The 22,953-nt window shown below is 41.6% G+C and overlaps 1 protein-coding gene across 1 annotated transcript in view; it reads right to left on the bottom strand.

The window, feature by feature from the left end:
- Positions 1 to 326: 326 nt before the first annotated feature.
- Positions 327 to 22,953, bottom strand: part of LOC137369233 (hippocampus abundant transcript 1 protein-like) — a 143,168-nt gene continuing 120,541 nt past the window's right edge. Inside the window, exons 11-12 of the mRNA XM_068030110.1 lie at positions 7,930 to 8,075; positions 327 to 4,299 (exon numbers count right to left, since the gene is read on the bottom strand). Of these exons, the coding sequence (XP_067886211.1) occupies positions 4,090 to 4,299; positions 7,930 to 8,075 (356 nt within the window). The 3' untranslated portion in view covers positions 327 to 4,089. The remainder of the gene's footprint in view (positions 4,300 to 7,929; positions 8,076 to 22,953) is intronic.

Raw genomic sequence — 22,953 nt, forward strand, 5'->3', positions numbered from 1 at the left:
TCATCCTTTCTCTATAGACTGCATGGCAGAGATCTGTAGGTGAAAAACTGCACTGCACAGGGATGCTGTGTGGAAGGAACAGAGCATTACTGGGAGGGGAAAGGGACAAGGAGGAAGAAGAGATTAAGTGCAATTAAAAAAGAACCATTACGGTTCAGAACAGACACACTGCATTCACCATCAGAAAAAGTATTCACATAAAACCCTCTGAGGGATGAATTCTGCCTGGAATTGGACCATGGACAAGAAGTTGTAATATTTGATTCTGTGTTATTATGCAGTCACAAGATACGTAGTGGGATTCCCCACCCCATTTGTTCCAATGCAACAGAAAAAAAAAAACTTAATTCCCTCTTACAGATCCACTACAACCATATAAAATAACAGAGTGCTGCAGCATTTAATTTCTTTGCTGTGTTTTGCTTTATTATCTATGTACTAAGATTGTTAAAGATAACTGTGGAGACAGAAGGCACAAACATCTGTTTTTTTGTAGTTGATACACAGCAGCTTTACATCAGAAGCTTCAGGTGCAAAGCATGTTGGGGAGGATTAAATGGAGTCTTATTGAAGAAAAAACCTTTTGAAAACTATGTAAAGATTGATGCATCAGCAGGGACTAAACCCACGCATGCAAGCTTAATACTCCTTCTCCAGCTCTAAATTGTGGGGTAAAGAATTCATTCATGCCGTTTGTTTTTTGCTCTCCTCTCCTTACGGTGCTTGTTCATGGTATGATTTGGTTCCACAGGTGCTTGTAGTCCTCAGGTCCTTCATTTATTAGCCTACACTTTGAATGACAGCAGCCTCAACAAACAGAGTTTCAAAAAGAGTCAAAAAGCTGACCCTGATTCCATATTCAATTGATTCAATACATCAACGCATTGTCACGTACTCATCAATCTGTCATGGGAACAGGCAGTGCTTGCAGATCAGAGGTAATGTGCCATGGATTTGTGCCCTGAAATCCAAGCACAACCCATAACCTTAGAGACCCTATCAACAGTACATGCAATTCACAACTCTAATTAATCATGGTCCCAATGTGAATCTAATTCAAGTAGTAGATGAAATCAACTCTCAATTGATAGAAAACTATCAAATTTTACTGCTGAAAAAGAAATGCCACAATCTTACATTAGAATCTTGGTAATAATCCTACACGAAAGTGGATATGCTGTGATATTGCAAATTGCAAAAGCAAAAGGTGTCATGGGTACAACAGAAAACACAGCACCACAATGACCATTAGCTGGGTATACTTATTTTAATAAATTACTTTGAAGTTTTTTTTTTAATGTACATTTAATACCGTTCCAGATGAGGCACGTTTGAAGTGGTAATATAACTTTAACAGGATATGAATACCAGTGCCAAGATGCCTGCAATTCTCTGCTTTTGTGAATTTCTAGTTCAGAAAAATATACTTATACTTCTAAAATTCAGAAGGATTGTTTTTGGAATTCTCTTCACAATATACAACCCATTGCATTTGAGCACAATCTGTGTACATACAGATCATTACAAAAACTCCACAAAGTAATCGGAAATCAGATGGGCCACATTTTAAATAAACTTGAAACAAATTTAGAAATTCTCAACTAGAAATTTAGTTCAAACTCACTCCTTAGCACATCTGCAAAACAGTGACAAAACTAGAACCAGCTGTTTTCTCTGAAATCAAAAGTTAATTTAAGACTGTATTGGACTGAGAAAAGCAACTGAAATGGGGTGCTATGAGTTTTTGGTGTGTAAGGGTCCACTATTAAAAGCAGTGCCAATAGTGATCTAACTGGTGAATCGACCAGTGGTGAACTATACACCTTGTAGTGCTAATCAGAAGGGCAGTTTTATTAATGCTCAATTTTAGAAAATCATACTTCTCTCAACACAATAGAGATTAATGAGCAAAATTCTGGAAAAGGTTCTGAATTTAGGATTCTGTCATTCCTTTTTCCACACTATTTATCCCAGTATAAATTTGATACCTTTCCTATCCTGATTTTGGAGTTACAGAATTTGAGAAAACTAAAATTACCAAGTAAATGATCACCTTATTCTAAGGCATAGCGTACCCTCAAAATGGGCTTGTCAGTGCATTTCTTAACAGAGCATTTGATAGCAAAAATAACTCCAGTATAAAGGGAAAAAAATAAAAGGACTGATGAGGGCAGATCCAGTTTTTGTACTGGTTTCATATGAGAATTAAATGAAGATAATTTTGAAAAATTGATTCATTAAATTTTTTTTTGGGGGGGGGGGGGGGGGAGGGGGTTGCTAGGAAAATAAGCCCTTCACTGCCTATATCTGACCATTTAAAAACCACTTATCAAGGGAAATTCATTTCCCAAAGTTTGCAAAAACTGTCTGAAGAGTGCAATAGTTATCAATTTCCATAATCTAACATTCATTCTGACCAAATTATGTTCTCTTTCTGGGATTTTAAAATTGACTCCAATGGAACCATTTGATCAGTTAGCTTACCCAAGTAAACACAAGTCAATAATGCTTCACGGGAATGTGTTTTTTCCAAACAGAATGAACTTTTGGTAAAACAGGTGGTTCATAATATCAAGAAAGAGATTTTCTCAAGTGCCAAAAGAACCACCCAAAGACAGGTTCCCGCTGGTTCAAAAAGCGAACTCAACCCAATTAGCTTATGCCTTAATGCACAAAGTAGCAGAGAAGAGATGAAAATTAATGGTAGCAGGCCGACAAAGCTGTTTGCATATAGGCTAAAGCTGAGGTAGCAGATTACGTGTTTGAGGCTATGCACGGTAAGCAGCCGAGGCCACGTGCAAGGAAAGAACAGGGACGTGCTTAATCTGCCAAACTGGATAACTTTCTGCAGTTTTAGTGAAACCCTTTCGACTTTAAAACAAAAGGCAGCTTTTCACTCAAGTACAAAAAAGTTTCTCTAAATTCCCCACAATATTTTGCCTTAAATGTTAAATATAAAATTCATGTCAAAAATAGTATTAGATCATCCATACATATTGTTCTTTAGAAAACTGCAGTTACTTTCACAGGTCAATTTTTATCCTAAGCTGAAAGTTATCAGAAAATAAAAATCTTCTTTAACAGATACCTCAACCCCAGCCTTCTCACAAAATGAACAAAAGACATGGGATACGGATGAGACACTTGAAATTCTCTCTCTTTAACAAGCCTCACAAGTGAAAAAACAATTGTTTCTTTTACTCTTAGCAGTTTAATTGTCCCAGATATTGACATAAGAATCTACAGCTCATTTATTACAACTTCTGCCTCATCCATCTACAAATATTAGCCAAAATAGCGAACTTAATATATCCATAATGTATTTTGTTCAAATTTGTAAGAGGGCTGAGGAAAGTTACTGCTGTAGCTTCACAGATTGCCTTCCTTAATGGTTTGCAAAGTTAAGTGAACTTATTGATTTGCATAGCCTTCTTCAAAAATCTATGTACACATTTCTATGCAAGCCAATTGGGCCCCTTCTCTTTGCCATCCGCCACACCACCCCTCCCAAACCATGTCCATTCTGTGGAGTTTCAGGGATGTAACAGAAACAAATCCACGCTGTGAAAAGTATACAGACTTAGTTAAAGTGGATTCTATGATTTTTCTTAGGGGTAATAGTACAAAATTACCACCGCCAAAGGGAACACAAACTGAAATCCAATCGGGAAACAGTTTATTATTACAGGGGTAGCAAATAGATCAGATCAATCACCACAAAATGATGTTCCTTTCCCCTTTCAACTGGTGTACAAGTTGCAACCCTGAGATGTGGCTCTGAATGTGTCCCTTCTCCAAAATTGTGGATGCTGATCACCAGCATCAAATGGAACTTCCTCCATCACGATGACACTTTGGATAGTACTTGAACTGGCAGTGCTGAATACATATGTTCAAGCAGCTTGCATTAAAAATTAAGCAGCCAAAACCACATGGCTACATCCACTTCCATAACTCTTAAAGCAGTCCTTCTTCAAAATGGTTTCCAATTTTCATAGGCCATTTCATCTTTCAATGTCCAGTAGATCCAATGAAATCAATACATTGTTCTTTGTTCAGATCTGCTCTTTTTCTTCAAAGCCATTATCTTCACACACTGCTGTCCTGCAGCAGTGGCTCATTGTCCTCATCACTGCTAATGGGTGGAGTGGTGGGACTGTTGCCAAGACTGCTGCTATGCTTCCTTGCATTACTGGATTTACCAGATAAGCTATGCTCAGGAATAAATAAGGCAACCAAAAATGCCACCAGGACTGTAATAGCTCCAAACAGGAAAGGTGGTCCCGGGATAAAGGAATCCTGATTGAACAAGAAATGAATGAAGAAATGAATGAAGCAGCCACCAACAGCGTGCATTTATACAGTACCTTTAACACAGAATAAATGTTCAAAAACATTTCACATAGCATATTGGGAGAGGTGGTCAATGCTTGGACAAAGAGGTTTTAAAGAAGAACTTAAAAGGAGAGGGAGGTGGGTGGAGAGGGAGAAAATGTGGGAGAGAATTTCAGCAGTGGACCCAGATAACGGAAAACATGGCTGCCAAAGGAGCAGGGGATACAAAGGCAATCAGAGGAATAGAAAGTTGAGGATGGGAGTCATAGGGCTGGCTGAGGTGACAAAGGTAGGGTGGGGTGAGGCCATGGAGGGATTTAAATACAAGAATGAGAATTTTAAATCTAAGGAACTGGGGGATCAGGAGTCAATGAAGATAAGTGATAGAGATGTTGGGTAAGTTGGACTTAGTGTGGGATAAGATACAGTTTTGGATAAGCGATAGCTTACAGAGGGTGGATGATGGAAGGCCAACCTGTAACATTGGAGCAGTCGAGTCTGGAACAACAAAAGTTCCAGGGATGAGAGTTTCAGTGGCAGTTGCGATGCTAGAGAGGTGGAACTAGCCAGTCTTTGTGATAGAGAGGATATGGGGTTGGAAGTTTAGCTCAGGGTTAAATAGGACACAGCTTGTGGACAACCTGGTTCAGGCTGAGACAATGGCCGGGGAGAGGATTGGAATTCATAGATAATGGTGGAAGCTGAATACAATGGCTTGAGTCTTTTCAACATTCAACCGGAGGAAACTGCAGCTCTGCCAGGACTGGATGCTGAATAAATAAACTGACAACATATAGGGGTTGAGAGGGGTGACATCAGCATACAAGTGGAAGTTGACCCCATATCTGCAGATGATATCACTACATGGCAATATTACAATGAGGAAGAGCCAAAGATACAGCTTTGGGATAGTCCAAAGGCAATGGTGCAAGGATTGGAAGAGAAGCGTTATGGAGGACAAGTACTTATGGAGCTAACTAATTGTACAAAGACATTTGGTATTTTTTCTTTGCAGATAGTTTTGGTTAAATGCTACTTAAGAAAATTTCTTCCTTACAAAATGGAGCACTGTGGAAAAACTTCAGTTCACTAATAAAATGACAGAAGTGACAAATCTACTAGATTTCTTCGAGGATGTAACTAGTAGAGTTGATGAGGGGGAGCCGGTGGATGTGGTTTATTTGGACTTTCAGAAGGCTTTTAACAAAGTCCCACATAAGAGATTAGTGTGTAAAATTAAAGCGCATGGGATTGGGGTTAGTGTATTGCGATGGATAGAAAATTAGTTGGCAGACAGGAAACAAAGAGTAGGGATAAATAGGTCTTTTTCCAAATGGAGGCAGTGACTAGTGGGGTACCGCAGGAATCAGTGCTAGGACCCCAGCTATTCACAATATGTCTTAATGATTTAGATGAGGGAACTAAATGTAATATCTCCAAATTTGCAGATGACAAAACTGGGTGGGAGGATGAGTTGTGAGGAGGATGCAGAGAGGCTTCAGGGTGATTTGGACAAGTTGAGTGAGTGGGCTAATGCATGGCAGATGCAGTATAATGTGGATAAATGTGAGGTTATCCACTTTGGTAACAAAAACAGGAAGGCAGATTATCTGAATGGCTATAAACTGAGAGAGGGGAATATGCAATGAGACCTAGGTGTTCTCGTACACCAGTCACTGAAGGTAGCATGCAGGTCCAACAGGTGGTAAAAAAGGCAAATGGTATGTTGGCCTTCATAGCGAGAGAATTCCAGTACAGGAGCAAGGATGTCTTGCTGCAATTAAACAGGGCCTTGGTGAGGCCACACCTGGAATATTGTGTGCAGTTTTGGTCTCCTTATCTATAGAGAGAGTGCAGTGAAGGTTTACCAGACTGATTACTGGGATGGCGGGACTGACGTATGAGGAGAGATTGAGTCGGTTAGGATTATAGTTGCTGGAGTTCAGAAGAATGAGGGGGGATCTCATAGAAACTTATAAGATTCTAAAAGGACTTGACAGGGTAGATGCAGGAAGGATGTTCCCAATGGTGTGGGAATCCAGAACCAGGGGTCATAGTCTAAGGATACAGGGTAAACCTTTCAGGACTGAGATGAGGAGAAATTTCTTCACCAGAGAGTGGTGAACCTGTGGAATTCGTTACCACAGAAAGCAGTTGAGATCAAAACATTGTATGTTTTCAAAAAGGAGTTAGATATAGCTGTTGGGGTGAAAGGGATCAAAGGATATGGGGCAAAAGCAGGAACAGGTTACTGAGTTGGATGATGAGCCATGATCATAATGAATGGTGCAGCAGGCTCGAAGGGCCAAATGGCCTACTCCTGCTCCTATTTTCTATGTTTCTGCATTAAGTGAGGAGAGAAGTGGGGAAGTGGAAGAGAGGAAAGGTAGATTAAGAGAGGTACTGAATGGGCTCCACAAAATTACTGTGCCAAGAACCAAATGAAGATCTTTGCAGAACAGCAATTAGCTACAATTTTAAAGAATACATTTGAACAGTAAGATCAGCTTCAAACTATTCTGACTTATAACAAAATTCAATAAAATGGCAATAAATCAATAAAACGGTTTCCATCTTTATGACAGCAGTTAAAGAGGGCACGACGCTGAAGAAGCATTGAAAGGTTTATGCAACATACAAGAACAGGATTTGACAAAAAAAAAAGAACGTGCAGCAAATCCCTTTCCATAAGGGCAAAAATTAAGGCTCCTAACAATCAAAGCAAGTGCAAAGCTATTAAAAAAGATAGAAACTTCATATTGTTAAGAGTTATCAGGCAATAAATAAAAACCTGCATTCATTTCAAATAGAATTACTTGTATGAAACCATGTAGAGGATATACTAAAATGTTGCAACAATGCAGTAAATTACAGATTATATTCGATGAGAACTCAAATGTAAATATTCTTGCTTCTTTTGCATAAAAGCTTTATAAATTAATTACTGGACAATATGGTTGTACAGCATTTTCGGTTATTGACTGGAGGATTGGACACAAGACCATCATGATTTTTCAGTTGACCATCTCTGTAGGAATGTACTAATGTCCACACCTTACAGCTTGGACACAACTCTAAGAACGTGGGAACAAGTTACTTTCCTACCCTGTAACTAGGAAAACAGTGCATTGCAAGAGAGAATGAGGTGGGAATATTTTTTCAAAAAAGGATGAAGATCTATTCTAACCTTGAAAAGGAGACAAAGACTGATTAAAATCCTAAGTACAGTCAAGTGTTACAATTAGCTTTATTATACAAGACCCTTTATTCTATCTGTAGCCAAAATGATCATTCACTAATGCCATTAGTAGGCAGGCAGAAACTGATGTCGTTGCTTTGAAATTCAAAGTGAAATCCAAGGTTGGTTTGAAAACAAATTGGAAGTTAACCCATGGAAACAAAGGATTTAAAAAAATCTATTGTTGAAACGCAACTTTAAATGTTTTTCTGTATAAGCATACAATCCCCTGCAATCCCATTTATACATTCAAACATAATATAAGAATACAAGATAAATATTAGATTTGCTGCAATTAGTACAAAAATAAGCAAAAAAAATTGAACTAGAAAATAACATTTGATATAAAGATTTACCTCCATTTTGGAATTTTGCACATTGACCTTTTCGTTAGAGATTGCATCCAGCTCCACGTGAAACATGTAGAAAATAAACCCATATAGAGCAGGTCCAAGGCCATTGCACAACCCTCTGATTCCTGTGATCATTCCTTGCACAACACCTAAAATAACCAAAATATATTATAAATTAAAAACATTACTTCAAAGGAGACTGAAGCTGCACTAACAACATATACTGATGATATAATAACAATTATTTCTTTGTTAATTTTTTTTTAAATGGAAAGGAAAATCTTATGCCTTTAAAATTACCACCATCTGAAATCCATGCACTTTTCTTTGGAATTCTCTACTTCAGAGAGCTATGGAGGCTGAGGCATTGAATAAATTCAAGGCTGAGATAGGCAGATTTTTGAACTATAGGGGAGTCAAGGGTTACGGGGACCAGGCAGGAAAAGTGGAGTTGAGGCCAACATCAGATGAGCCATGATTGTATTAAATGGTGGAGCAGGCTCAAGGGGCCATATGGCCTACTGCTCTGCTCAGATTTCTCACATCCTTATATTATTTAGCCATAGACTTTTTGGTGGCTACAGCAACAATTATATGCAAATTTAATTTTAGTATTACACTGACTCAGTTTTTTAAAAAATCAATAAGAAGCCAAAAGGCACATTTCAGATGGATTTCAATTTAGGAAAAGATTTGCATTTCCAGCAAAGCAATCAGCTTTTTACAGAATTGTTGATCTTAAACCACCATGCAGGAAGTTGCAGAGCAGAAGCCAAGTGCTTCCTCAGACAGGTAAGAGAAGGGAGAATAGGAAAGACAGTTTTTTTTTAAAAAGAAAAAATAAATAAGGGAAAGTTACAACAACTAAATCTGCCTGCTAAAAGTAATAGTGATTAGAGGGATATCTGCTACTTGTGTGCATCTACTCAACAGATTGGCAACAGAAATTAGATGACAGTGGGAATTTGGTTTGGGGTGCCCCACACACTGTGGGACACAACAAAAAGTAGAAATACAGTGGTCAGAGGGGATTCGATAGTTAGGGGGCTGGACAGGTGCTAACGTAAGTCAAGGGGCATCGGCAAATATATAAATAATCAGACATTAAATAAATCTAAAGGGATTTTTTAAGCCAAAGGATGGGACTGCTGAAACCTGTTGCAATTCCTGTGCCATGTGCTGGAAGTGCCTTCCAAGGCTCAAACATGAACTTAAAGGTTTCTGAGCTTGAGGAGCGGTTGGAGTTACTGCAGAGCATATGAAAGACTAAGAATTTCCTGGGGCATTTGTTCTAGGAGCTGGTCATCCCACAGCTACAGATATGTCAGGAACATAGTAAGTGGGTGGCCATTTGGCAGGGTAGGAAGAGGCAGACAGTGCAAAAATTGTCTGGGAGTTTGGCACTCTCAAGGCAATTTTCAGCACTGACTACAAATAAGGGTGACAATGCCTTGGTGGGGGGGGGAGGGGGGGCTGGAGACTAGAGCACACCCACGCACTGTGGGGCAAATAACAGTATGGGGGACAGCAAAATGTAGAAGTACAGTGGTCATAGGAGATTCAAGAGTCAGGGGGCTGGACACTTGTTTCTGCAACCATCAACGTGACTCACATGGTGTGTTGCCTCCCTGGTGCCAGGGTAAAGGATGTCAGATGGCATAGAACATTTGGGGTGTAGCGGCGCAGGGAAGGGAGGGGCTGAACAGCCAGAATTCATGGGTCATATGGGAACAGATGACATAGGAAGGAAAAAGGGTTGAGATCCTGCAGTCTGTGTTTCAAGAGCTAGGGAGGAAATGTAAAAGCTGGACCTCATAAATGTAGCAATATCTGGATTACTGCCACTGTCATGTGCCATTGAGTACAGGAATAATAGGATGAAACAGGTTAATGCACGATTGGGAAAAGTGGCACAGAAGGGAGAGCTTCAGATTCTTGGGACATTCCACCTACTTCTGAGGCAGGAAGGAGCTGTTCAAGGTGGACAGGTTACACAGAGTCTATTTAGTTAGAATTACAGAACAATAGAGGGGTTATAATGTCACTGGATGTATACTATAAGCCAAACAGTGGGAATGAGATAAAGGAGCAAATTTGCAGGCAAATTACAGGAAGATACCAGAACCAGAGTGCAATGAGTGACTTCAATTATCCTAATATAGACTGGGATATTAACAGTGTAAATGTAAAGAGAGGGAAGAATTCTGAATGTGTACAAGCCCAACAAGGAAGGAAGCAGTGCTTGAAGTTGAGCATGTTTCAATCGGAGAACATTTGGGGAACAGTGATCATATCATCAATAGAATAGTTATGCAAAAGGACAAGGTATAATAGTGTAAAAATTCTTAACTGCAGAAGGGGTAACTTCAGTGAATTGAAAAAGGAACTGGTCCAGGTGGATTAGAATCGAAAAATTGTTGACAGAACAGTAATTGAACAACAGGAGGTTTTCAAACAGGAGATGGTTTGGGTACAGAGTAGAAATATACTGAAGTTGAAAAGAGTCAAAAGTCAGAAAATGGAGAATCGACAGAACCCAAGGCAGAATCTTAAACATTCCTTTGTTTGAAGGGGAAAATGGAAGGGAGCTCCTCATTTGGCTAAACATATAGTTGTAGAGAGTCAAGAGAGTGAGGAGCAGACCCAAGCATTTAAAGAGAAGCTCGAAAGAACAGCTGCACAGGAAGTTGTACAGCACGGAAGGAAAAAAACACAAAGTAACATCACGGCACAAGTGGTGGTGGGAGTAAGTTTACAGGTAAACATTTAAGTTAACCTACTTATAACAATTTAGGTCAAGCAATTAGTTTAAAAACTAAAACAATAAGCTAAATTGATTAAATACATAAACTTTGATTAATTAAATAAATAAAACAAGGTTAGATTAAGATGACAGTGCAGCTGATGTTCCGCAAGTGAAACACGTTGGGTTTTGTAGAGAGCATTGTGATCCCAGACAACCACATCTGCAGTAAGTGTCTGCATCTCCAGAAACTTCAGCTCACAGTTGTTGAGCTGGAGTCCGAGCTGCAGACAGAGAGCATCGGGATGGCGAGAGTTGCCTCCTGGTTAAAAGGCTCCAGGTAATCACACTCCTTAAGTTAGGTAGCAGTGCTGATCTGATTAAATGATCAGGGACAGGAGGTGTGACTGCAAGTCACGAAGGTAAGGGGACCCCAGCTGCAAGTACAAGGTTCTTGCTGCCTGTGTGGATGAGGACAAAGTCTGCAGTGTGATAAGCAACTGACCATGGCACCCTGGTACAAGAGGCCATTCAAGTGCGAGGAATAAATAAGAATGTGGTAGTAATAGGGGGAAAGTAAAATCAGGGGAATAGATACTGCTCTCTGCAGCTGTAACCAGGAGTTCTGAAGGCTGTGCTGTCTGCCAGGGTTAAGGACATCTCCTCAGAATTGGAGAAGAACTTGGAGTAGGAGAGTAAAGAGAAAGAGTTGCATTTAATTAGTCTCTTTCAGGACTTCCCAAGTGCTTTACAGCCAAATAAATATTTTTGCAGTGTAGATACTGTTGTAATGTAGGAAACAGGACAGCCAATTTGCACACAGCAAGCTCCCACAAAGAGCAATGTGATAATGACCAGCTAATCTGCTTTTAGTGATGGTGAGTGAGTGATAAATACTGGCCATCCCCTGCTCTTCTTTGAAATAGTGTTATGGGATCTGTCCACCTGAGACAGCAGAAGGGACCTGGGTTAAACAACTCATTCAAAAGATAGCACCTCCGACAGTGCAGCACTCCCTCAGTACTGCACTGGAATGGCAGCCTAGATTATGTGTAGAGAGGGAGGATCCAGTTGTTATGATCCACATAGGAGCCCATGACATAGGTAAAACTTGAAATGAGGTCCTGCTGAGAGTATTTGAAGAGCTAGGGTTAAAATTAAAATGCAGAACCTCACAGACAATAAATCACTGGATTGGTACCTGAGCCATGCACAAATTGGCATAGGGACAAACAGATTAAAAGGTTAAATCCATGGCTGAAAGAGTAGTGTGGGAGGCAGGGCTTTGGATTCATGGCACCAGTACTGGGGAAACAATGGGATGTTCCATTGGGATCGGCTCCACATAAACCTGGCTGGGATCAGTGTCCTGGCAAATCGAAGAACTAAGTCAGTAGATAGAACTTTAAAAACTATTTAAGTGGGGCTGGGAGGATTTAGGAAAGGGTAAATTCAAAAGCAATGAGTAAAATGTCAAGGCACTACAGCAGAGTAGGTCATGAAGGGGCAGAGGACTTAACCGAGGTAATGGCATTAGTGACTTGGGTGACATGAGGGAACAATAGAAAAAAATAAAGCTAAAGGCACTATATTTGAACATGTGAAGCATTCACAATAAAATAGAGGAATTAACAGTACAGATAGAAATTAATGGGTTTGGTCTAATAGCCATTGCCAAGACTTGGTTACAGAGAGACCACGGTTGGGAATTAAATATTGCAGGATATTTGGCTTTTAGAAGAGATAGGAAAAATGGAAAAGGGGGAGAGGTTGCCCTAATAACAGATGATGAGATAAAGACAGTGGAGAGAAAGGACCTTAGCTCGGAAAAATCAAGATGTAGAATCAGGTTTGAGTGGAGCTAAAACAAGGGCAGAAAATAATACTCAGCAGTTCATAGAATCCCCAACAGTAGCATAGTGGTAATGTTACTGGACTAGTAAGCCAGAGGCCTGGACTAATGCTCCGAAAACACGAGTTCAAATCCCCACATAACAGCGGGGGCAATTTAAATTCAATTAATAAATCCAAAATAAAATGCTGGTCTCTTAATAATGATCATGAAACTACCAGAAAAAAACAACATCTGGTTCACTAATGTCCTTCAAGGGATAAAATCTGCTGTCCTTCCCCGGTCTGGCCTACATGTGACTCCAGACCCACAACAATATGGATGACTCTTAACTGCCCTCTGAAATGGCCTAGTAAGCCACCCAGTTGTATCAAACTGCTATGGAAAAGTTAAAGAATAAAAAAAACTGACGGACCATCCGGCATCGATCTAGGCACCAGAAACAATAAAGGCTGATCCTCCTCACTAACATCTAGGGACTTATGCCAAAATTGGGAGAGCTGTCAAGCAACAGCTGGGCATAGTCATACTGAAAGAATCATAGCTTACAACCAACTTCCCAGACTCCTCCATCATCAGAGGGTGGCAGTGGCACAGTTGGAAGGGAGTGGCCTTGTGAGTCCTCAACAATGACTCTGGAACCCATGATGTCTCATGCTCATTACCACCTCCCACCCCTCCCTCAGCTGATGAATCAATGCCTCTGCAGGTTGAACACCACTTCGAAGAAGCACTGAGGATAGCAAGGGCACAGAATGTACTCTGGGTGGGAGACTACTAACCCAGCTAGCCAAGTCCTAAAGGACATAGCTGCTAGACTGAGCCTACAGTCGTTGGTGAGAACCAACGAGCAGGGAAAAAACCTACTCATCCTCTCCAATCTAACTGTCACAGATGCATCTGTCCACGACAGTATTGGTACGGGTGACCACTGTACATTCCTTGTGGAGACCAAGTCCTGTCTTCACACAGAGAACACCCTCCATCATGCTACGTGGCACTACCACTGTGCTAAATGGGTTAGACTCAACAGATCTAGCAGCTCAAAACTGGGCATCCATGAGACACTGTGGGCCATCAGCGGCAGTATTGTATTCAATCACAATCTGTAACCTCATGGCCCACCATATCTCTTGCTCTACCATTACAATCAAGCCAACGGATCAGCCCTGGTTCAATGAGGAGTGCTGGAGAGCATGCAGGGAACAGCACCAAGCAGGAAATGCCAATTTCATGAAGCAACAACACAGGACTACATGCATGCTAAAAAAATAAACAGACGCAGCATGCTGTAGACAGAGCTAAGCGATCCCACAACCAACAGATCAGATCAAAGCTCTTCAGTCCTGCTGCATCCAGTTGTGAATGGTGGTGGACAATTAAACAACTAAACAGAGGAGGCTGCTCCAAAAGCATCCCCATCCTGAATGATGGCGGAGCCCAGTACGTGAGTGTAAAAGACAAGGCTAGAACATGTACAACCATCTTCAACCAAAAGTGCCGAGTGGATGATCCAACTTGGCCTCCTCCTGAGGTCCCAGCATCATAGATGCCAGTCGTTAGGCAATTCAAAACACTTCACGTGACATCAAGAAACGGGTGAAAGCACTGGATACAGCAAAGGCTATGGGCCCTGATAACATCCTGGCTTTAGTACTGAAGACTTGTGCTCTAGAACTAGCCGTGCCCTTCACCAAGTTCCAGTACAGCTACAACACTAGAATTTAACCAAGGTGGAAAATTTCCCAGGTTTGCCCAGTCCACAAAAAGTAGGACAATTCCAATCCAGCCAATTACTACCCGATCAGTCTACTCTCAATCATCCAAACAGATGGAACGTTTCGTCGACAGTGCTATCAAGCAACAGTTACTCGGCAATAACCTGCTCACCGCTACTTAGTTTGGGTTCTGCCAGGGCCACTCAGCTCCAGACCTCATTACAGTCTTGGTCCAAACATGGACAAAAGAGCTGAATTCCAGAGGAGAAGTGAGAGCAATTGCCCTTGACATCAAGGCAGCATTTGACTGAGTGTGGCACCAAGGAGTTCCAGCTAAATTGAAGTTAATGGGAATCGGGACAACAGTCTCCACTGGCTGGAGTCACACCTAGCACAGAGAAAGATGGTTGTGTTTGCTGGAGGCCAATGATCTTTAAAAAAAAAGACTTGCATTCATATAGCACCTTTCACAACCACCAGACGTTTTAAAAGCGCTTTACAGCCAATTAAGTACTTTTGACACTGTTGTAATGTAGGATGCACAGCAAACATGCACAAACAGCAATGGGATAATAACCAGATAATCTGCTTTTGTGATGTTGATTGAGGGATAAATATTGGCTAGGACACCGGGGATAATTCCCTTGCTCTTCTTCAGAATAGTGCCATAGGACCTTTTACATCCACCTGAGCAAGTAGATGGGGCCTTGGTTTAACATCTCATCCAAAAGATGGCAGCTCAGACAGTCCAGTAGTCCCACAGTACTGCACTGGAGTGTCAGCCTCAATTTTTGTGCTCAAGCCCTGGCATGGGACTTGAGCCTGGAACTTTGCGCTTCAGAGGCGAGAGTGCTACCACCAGAGCCAGGGATGACATCCCAGGTCACCACTGCTGGAGTTCCTCAGGGTAGTGGCCCTAGCCCCAATCATCTTCAACTGCTTCATCAATAATCTTCCCTCCCACATAAGGTCAGAAGCGGGGATGTTCGCAACTGCTCAAATACTGAAACAGTCCATGCCCGCATGCAGCAAGACCTGGACAACATTCAGACTTGGGCTGATAATCCTCCTTGGTTATCGGGGTGGTGCGAGGGGGCAGGAAGACTGCAAATGTTATACCCCTGTTCAAAAAAGGAGAGGGGGTTAAACCAAGCAATTACAGGCAAGTCAGCCTATCAGTGGGGGGTAACATTTAGAGACAATAATGCAGAATAAAATTAATTGCCATTTTGAAGTGTGGGCTAACAAAAGAAAACCAGCACGAATTTGTTAAAGACAAAATCACATTTGACTCAACTTGATCAAGTTCTTTGATGAAGTAGTGACAAGAGTTGATGAAGCTAGTGAGGTTGATGTGTGCATGGACTTTCAAAAGACATTTGACAAGGTAACAAGCAAAACTGAAGCCTATGGGATTAAAAAGGACAGTGGCAACGTGAATATAAAACTGGCTAAGGGACAAAAAGAAGAGAGTAGTGGTAAATGGTTGTTTTTCCAGACAGGAGGGAAGTACAAAGTGGTATTCTCCAATGGGTGATATTGGGACCACTGCTCTTTTTGATATACATTAGTGACCTGAACTTGGATATAGAGATATTTACTGCAAAGTTTGCAGATTCTATGAAATTCTGAAATTTAGTCAAGAGTGAAGAGGAGAGTAACAAACTTCAGGAGGGCACAGTCAGACACGTGACAGCTGAAATTTAATGTAGTGAGGTGTGAAGTGATACAATTTGGTAGGAAGAATGAGGAAAGGGAATATGAACTAAATGTTACAATTTTAAAAGGGATGCAAGAACAGAGTGTTGGGGCTGTATGTACACATTTCTTGATTGTGGCAGGACAAGTAGAGAAGGCTGTTTAACAAAAGTATTTGGGATCATTGGCTTTATAAATAGAGGCGGAGAGTGTAAAGCAAGGAAGTTATGCTAAACCTTTATAAAACACTAGTTAGCCCTCCGCTAGAATATTGTGTACATTTCTGAGCACCACACTAAGAAGAATGTCAAAGTTTTAGAGATGGTGCAGGACAGATTTATTAGAATGCTACCAGGGATTAGGGACTTCAGTTATGTGGATAGATTGGAGAAGCTGGGATTGTTCTCCTCAGAGCAGAGAAGGTTAAGAGGAGATTTGATAGAAGTGTTCAAAATCATGAAGCAAGGAGAAATTGTTTCCAGTGGTACAAGGGTCAGTAATCAGAGGACACAGATTTAAGGTGATTAGCAAAAGAACCAAAGGCAACACTATTTAAAAAAAAACAGTGAGTTGTGATCTGGCATGCACTACTTGAAAGGGTGGTGAAAGCAGACTGAATAGTAACATTCAAAAGGGAATTGGATAAATCCTTGAAGGGATAATAATTACAGGTCTATGGGGAAAGAGCATGGGAGTAGGATTAATTAGACCGAAGATGGGCCAAAAGGCCTCCTTCTGTGCTGCATCATTCTATGATTCTAGCTACAGTTCTGCACCTCTTTAACCACCAAATTCACAGTGGGATGTAAAGGGAGCCAAGACATCTACCCTTGGAACAAGGCACAGAACCGAAGTCCCCATGGAGAAGCTCTCTTTCAAAACTCAACTTTCAGCTTCAGTCTAAGATGACAAAATGATCAACTCTGAAAGGACATATTTATCTAAATTGTACACGCAGTAGATCATAAAAAGCAGAGACATGATATATAACATTTCTGAATGAAACCCAATATCTTACTGTATTTTTGGATATAATGTTTTTGAGGGATTGAGAACTCCAATATGTAATAATTGAACAGGATAATGACACCATCTCTGACTCAGAGGCCATTACTGTAGATTTCCTCAGTTACCACTGGGTGGAGGTCCAAGAAATGAGAGAATTTAATTTTTAATGACAGGAAGCCAAAGCAAAAGTTTGGGCCATCAATAAGCAAACCAAAACCAACTCGCCCATAGACAACTGTTCTCTGTCTACAGTAATTTTGTTAAGATCATCACAGAGCTCAAGACACCAGAAATAGGGGAAGCAGTAGCTATTTAATGTAGCTATTTTTAGTATGTGATTAAATCATTCTTATTTCTGTAAACTTTTGTTACTCAGTAGCACATAAAGCTTTTAGGACCAAGGTAAAAGGGTCAAGTTTAATGCTTTAAAACTGCAGCTGGTCACAGTTAAACCACCCCCCACCCCCAAAATACCTTTTCAAAATCAAGAAGAAAATATTGAGCATAATCAAAACTTCGATCTGTTTTTCAGTAATTTATTTTATTCAAAAGAGGGCTGCTTTCTCCTCACCGAGATCAGAGAATAAATCTGTGAGCTAACGGCAAAGGAAGGAAAAAAATTCTAAACCTAAATCTTCATTCTTACAAATGAGATATGGACAGCTGCAAAGTCAAAGAACCATAAGAATCTATTCTTTGCAAAATGTCAACGTACTTCTTTCTTCACACCCTCACCCATGAAAGTAATATTGCATCCTTTGACTAGGACCTCACTAGCTTCCATTAAAATTTACACGGACAAAATGGATGCGTGCAAAGTCTTGAAGTCCCATTCTAAATGGTAGATTAAAATGCATCACTACACCCTAAAAATAAAATCAAGGCACATAAATAAATAAAATCATAGAGAAGATCTGGAAAAGGACAGAAGCAATACTTTAAGTTTAAAAATGCAAATCACCTCCTTTCGAAAAATAATGAGTGTTCACATTTCAAGAACTGCTATGGTAAGTGGATCTGGATTACTGGTTCAGAAAGAACTTTTTTTTTTATTCGATCATGGGATGTGGGCGTTGCTGGCTAGGACAGCATTTATTGCCCATCCCTAATTGCCTTCGGGAAGGTGGGGAGCTGCCTTCTTGAACCACTGCAGTCCTTGGGATGTATGGTAGAAAACAGCACAAAAGTACACCCACAATGCTGTTAGGAAGGGAGTTCCAGAATTTTGATCCAGCGACAGTGAAGGAACAGCAATATAATTCCAAGTTGGGATGGTGTGTGGATTGAAGGGGAACTTGTGTGGTGTTCCCATGCATCTGCTGCCTTTGTCCTTCTAGGTGGTAGAGATCGCGGGTTTGGAAGATGCTGTCGAAGGAACCTTGGCGAGTTGCTGCAGCGCATCATTGCTGTCATTGTGCCTCGGTGGTGGATGATCAAGCAGGCTACTTTGTCCTGGATGGTGTCAAGCTTTGAGTGTTGTTGGAGCTGGACCCATTCAGGCAAGTGCAGAATATTCCAACACACTCCTGACTTGTGCCTTGTAGATGGTGGACAAGCATTGGGGAGTCAGGAGGTGAATTACTCACCACAGAATTTCCAGCCTCTGACCTGCTCTTGCAGCCACAGCATTTATGTGGCTGGTCCTGTTTAATTTCTGGTCAATGGTAACGTCTAGGCTGCAGATAGTGGGGGATTCAGTGATGGTAATGCCATTGAACATCAAGGGGAGATGGTTAGATTTTCTCTTGTTGGCGATGGTCATTGCCTGGTACTTGTGTGGCGCAAATGTTACTTGCCACTTATCAGCCCAAGCCTGGATGTTGTCCAGGTCTTGCTGCAACATGGGTTGCTTCAGTACCTGAGGAGTCACAAATGCTGCTGAACATTGTGCAATCATCAGGGAACATTCCCACTTCTGACCTTATGATTGAAGGAAGGTCATTGATGAAGCAGCTGCAGATGGTTGGACCTAGGACACTACCCTGAGAAACTCCGGCAGTGATGTCCTGGGACTGAGATGATTGACCTGCAACAACCACAACCATCTTCCTTTGTGCTAGGTATGACTCCAACCAGCAGAGAGTTTCCCCTCGATTTCCAGTGACTCCAGTTTTGCTATGGCCTTGATGCCGTACCGGTCAAATGCTGCCACCATTCGCGACTCCTCAGATACTGAAGCAGCCTGTGTCCAGATGCAGCGAAACCTGGACAACATTAAGGCTTGATTGGTCAGGTTGGATTTGGTAATTGGTCAGGTTGGATTTGTCCTGCTTTTTGTGTACAAGACATACTTGGGCAACTTTCCACATAGCCAGGTAGATGCCAATGTTGTAGCTGTACAGTAACAGCTGTGCTAGGGGCACAGCTAGTTCTGGAGTCTTCAGTATTATTGCCAGAATGTTGTCAAGGCTCACAGCCTTTGCAGTATCCAGTGCCTTCAGCTGTTTCTTATCATCACATGGAGTGAACCGGATTTGCTGAAGACAGGCATCTGAGATGCTGGGGACCTCAAGAGGAGCTGAGGTGGTTCATCCAATCAGCACTTCTAGCTGAAGATGGTTGCAAATGCTTCAGTCTTGTCTTTTGCACGGATGTGCTGGGCTCCCCCATTATTGAGGATGGGGATATTTGTGGAGCCTCCTCCTCCTGTTAATTGTCCACCACCATTCACAATTGGATGTAGCAGGACTGCAGAGCTTAGATCTGATCCGTTGGTTGTAGGATCTTTTAGCCCTGTCTATTGCATGCTGCTTCCGCTATTCGGCATGCAGGTAGTCCTGTGTTGTAGCTTCACCAGGTTCACCTCATTTGTAGGTATGCCTGGTGCTGCTCCTGGCATGCCCTCCTGCACTCTTCATTGAATCCTGCTTGATGGTAAAGGTAGAGTGCAGGATATGTCAGGCCATGAGGTTGCAGATTATGATTGAATACAGTTCTGCTGATGGCCCACAGCGCCTCATGGATGCTCAGTTTTGAGTTGCTAGATCTGTTCGAAATCTATCCCTTTTAGCACGGTGGTACTGTCACACAACACAATGGTGCGTATCCTCAATGTGAAGATGGGACTTTGTCTCCACAAGGACTGTGCAGTGGTCACTCCTACCAATACTGTCATGGACAGATGCATCTGTGACAGGTAGATTGGCGAGCATGAGTTCAAGTAGGTTTTTCCCTCACCACCTGCCGCAGACCCAGTCTAGCAGCTATGCCCTTTAGGACTCAGCCAGCTCAGTCAGTAGTGGTGCTACTGAGCCACTCTTGCTGATGGACAATTAAGTCCCCCAACCAGAGTACATTGTGTCCTTGCTACCCTCAGTGCTTTTTCCAATTGGTATTCAACAATTCATCAGCTGGGGTTGGGGGAGGGGTGGGGGTGGTGTTAGGTGGTGGTAATCAGAAGGAGGTTTCCTTGCCCAAGTTTGACCTAATGCCATGCGACTTCATGGGTCCAGAGTCAATGTTGAGGACCCCAGGGCAACTCCCTCACAACTGTATACCACTGTGCCGCCACCTCTGGTGGGTCTGACCTGCCGGTGGGACAAGATACACCCAGGGATGGTGGTGGCTGTAGGACTGAGTTTATTTTATTTTAGGATTATTAGAATTTAGTTGTCATTTCCTTAAGTGGAACAATTAAAATTATATTTTGTATGCAACATAACCACAAAGCACAATGTTAGCTAAAGTTCTGATGACATGTCGAGACCCTTTATTTAAAAGTCGCTAAACTGTGCATTACTCCAGGGAGACTGTTAGGTTTTAAATGGTAAAAAAAAACTGTAAACAATCCCTGTCTGGTCACGAAGCTGTGAAACGAGATAAGCGCACATCAATCCCATTAAGTGATCACTGTGGTTGAATGGCCACAGCACAGTGGCATCGGATTATGATATGACCTTTTGTGAAGGAATTCAGAGAGTCAAGGAAGCTCGAATCTGGAGATACCACCCCCCAGCTCCCCGCCTTCCACCCCCCATTGAATGACAATGACGTAAATCAGGCTCGAAGTATCATCATGGAAGGGCAGTTAGGTAATGACTGATTAATCAGACGAACAGAAATGGGGTTTTACCTAATATGGCACAGAACCAAGCTGGAAAAGTGTATAAAGAAAGAACTTGTAAGACCCCAAAAGCATGCAACATCATTAAGACAACAGAAGATAGACTTCATTCAAGAGACGAGGCATCCAGTTAACTGGAGGTTGAGGACGGGTGTTCCATTGTGAACGCAACTGCTAACCACTGCCCTTTGCCAAGTATCACGATTTTGCTTATTGTGGAAAACTTAATAAAGTCTGTGAAGCTTGTGGAAGCACCCTCATACCAGTGTAGTTCTGTAACTAGTCTGAGCTGGAAGTCCCTTTTAGATCTGCTCTCCCAACTGAAACTGTAATTCTAATTCACCCAAGTCTTACAAGTAAATTGGAGCAAACCCCAGAACTTACATGCAGGGACATTGTCTGTAAGGTATGATTCCGTGAGTATGACTATGTCAGGCTGTTGCTTTACTAGTCTGTGGGACAGCTCTCCCAATTTTGGCACAAGTCCCCAGATGTTAGTAAGGAGGGTTTTGCAGGGTCAACAGGGCCAGGTTTGCCATTGTCATTTCCAGTGCCTAGGACGATGCCTGGTGGCCCATCAGTTTTATTCCTTTTCTTACGCTTTGTAGCAGTTTTGATACAACCGAGTGACTGCAGGACTGAACATTGAGTTCAATAATTTCAGAGCATGCCGGGCCCCCCCATTTTACTTTTAGTTTTTTTATTCTTTTTTCTTTTTTGTGTTTATTTTATTTTGTTCAGTTTCTTTCTACTGTGCCTACCCACTGTTTATTTTCATGTTTGTGCTTGTGGCTGTTCAGTTTTCAGTCCATTAACACCCTATCTGTACTAATGCTCTGTCTTTCAGCACACTATTAACATATTGTTTGCCTTTGCTCCATGACCTTCTGGTCAGTTATTCTATGACCTTGTCCCATCAACACCTTCTCTTTTGATATCTCTTGCCCCAACCCCACTTTATTTGTTTAAAATCTTTTACATTTCTTACATCTGCCAGTTCTGAAGAAGGGTCCCTGACCTGAAACGTTAACTCTGCCTCTCTCTCCACAGATGCTGCCAGACCTGCTGAGTATTTCCAGCATTTCTTGTTTTTATTTGAGATTTCCAGCATCTGCAGTATTTTGCTTTTACCTATTTTAGCAATGTTCATTAAGGGCAAAATACAAGAACATAGGAAATAGGAGCAGGAGTGGACCATATGGCCCATTGAGCCTGGTCCGCCATTCAATACAATTATGGCTGATTTTCTGCCTCATCACCATTTTCCCCCTTCACTGCCCATATTCCTCGATTCCTTGAGAGACCAAAACTCTGTCCGTCTCAGCCTTAAAGATATTCAACGGTGGAGCATCCACAACCCTCTGGGGTAGAGAACTCAAAGGATTCACAACCCTTTGAATGAAGAAATTTGTCCTCATCTCAGTCCGTAGTGATCAGTCATCGTAGGACCATGCCTTCGTGTTCTAGATTCTCCAGCCAGGGGAAACAACCTCTCAGTGCCTATTCTGTCAAGCCCCTTCAGAATCTTGGATGTTTCAATGATATCACCTCTCATTCTGCTAAACTCCACAGAGAAAATAGACCTAATTCACTCAGCCTCTCATCCCAGGGACCAATCCAGTGAACCTTCACTGTACTGCCCCCAATGCAAGTATATCCTTTAAGCACGGAGACTGAAACTGCACACAGTACTCTAGGCGTGGTCTTATCAAAGCCCTGTACAATTGTAGCAAGAACTCTTTATTCTTGTACTCTGATTCCCTTGCAATTAAGGCAAATGTGCCATTTGCCTTCCTAATTGCTTGCTGCACTTGCATGCTAGCTTTGTGTTCCTTGTACAAGTACATTCAAATCTCTCTGAACGTCAACATTTACAAGTTTCATGCCTCTTAAAAAATATTCTGCTTTTCTATCCTTACTGTCAAAGTGCCTTACATTTCCCCAC

This window comes from Heterodontus francisci, chromosome 4 (assembly GCF_036365525.1).
Source record: "Heterodontus francisci isolate sHetFra1 chromosome 4, sHetFra1.hap1, whole genome shotgun sequence".
NCBI lineage: Eukaryota > Metazoa > Chordata > Chondrichthyes > Heterodontiformes > Heterodontidae > Heterodontus > Heterodontus francisci.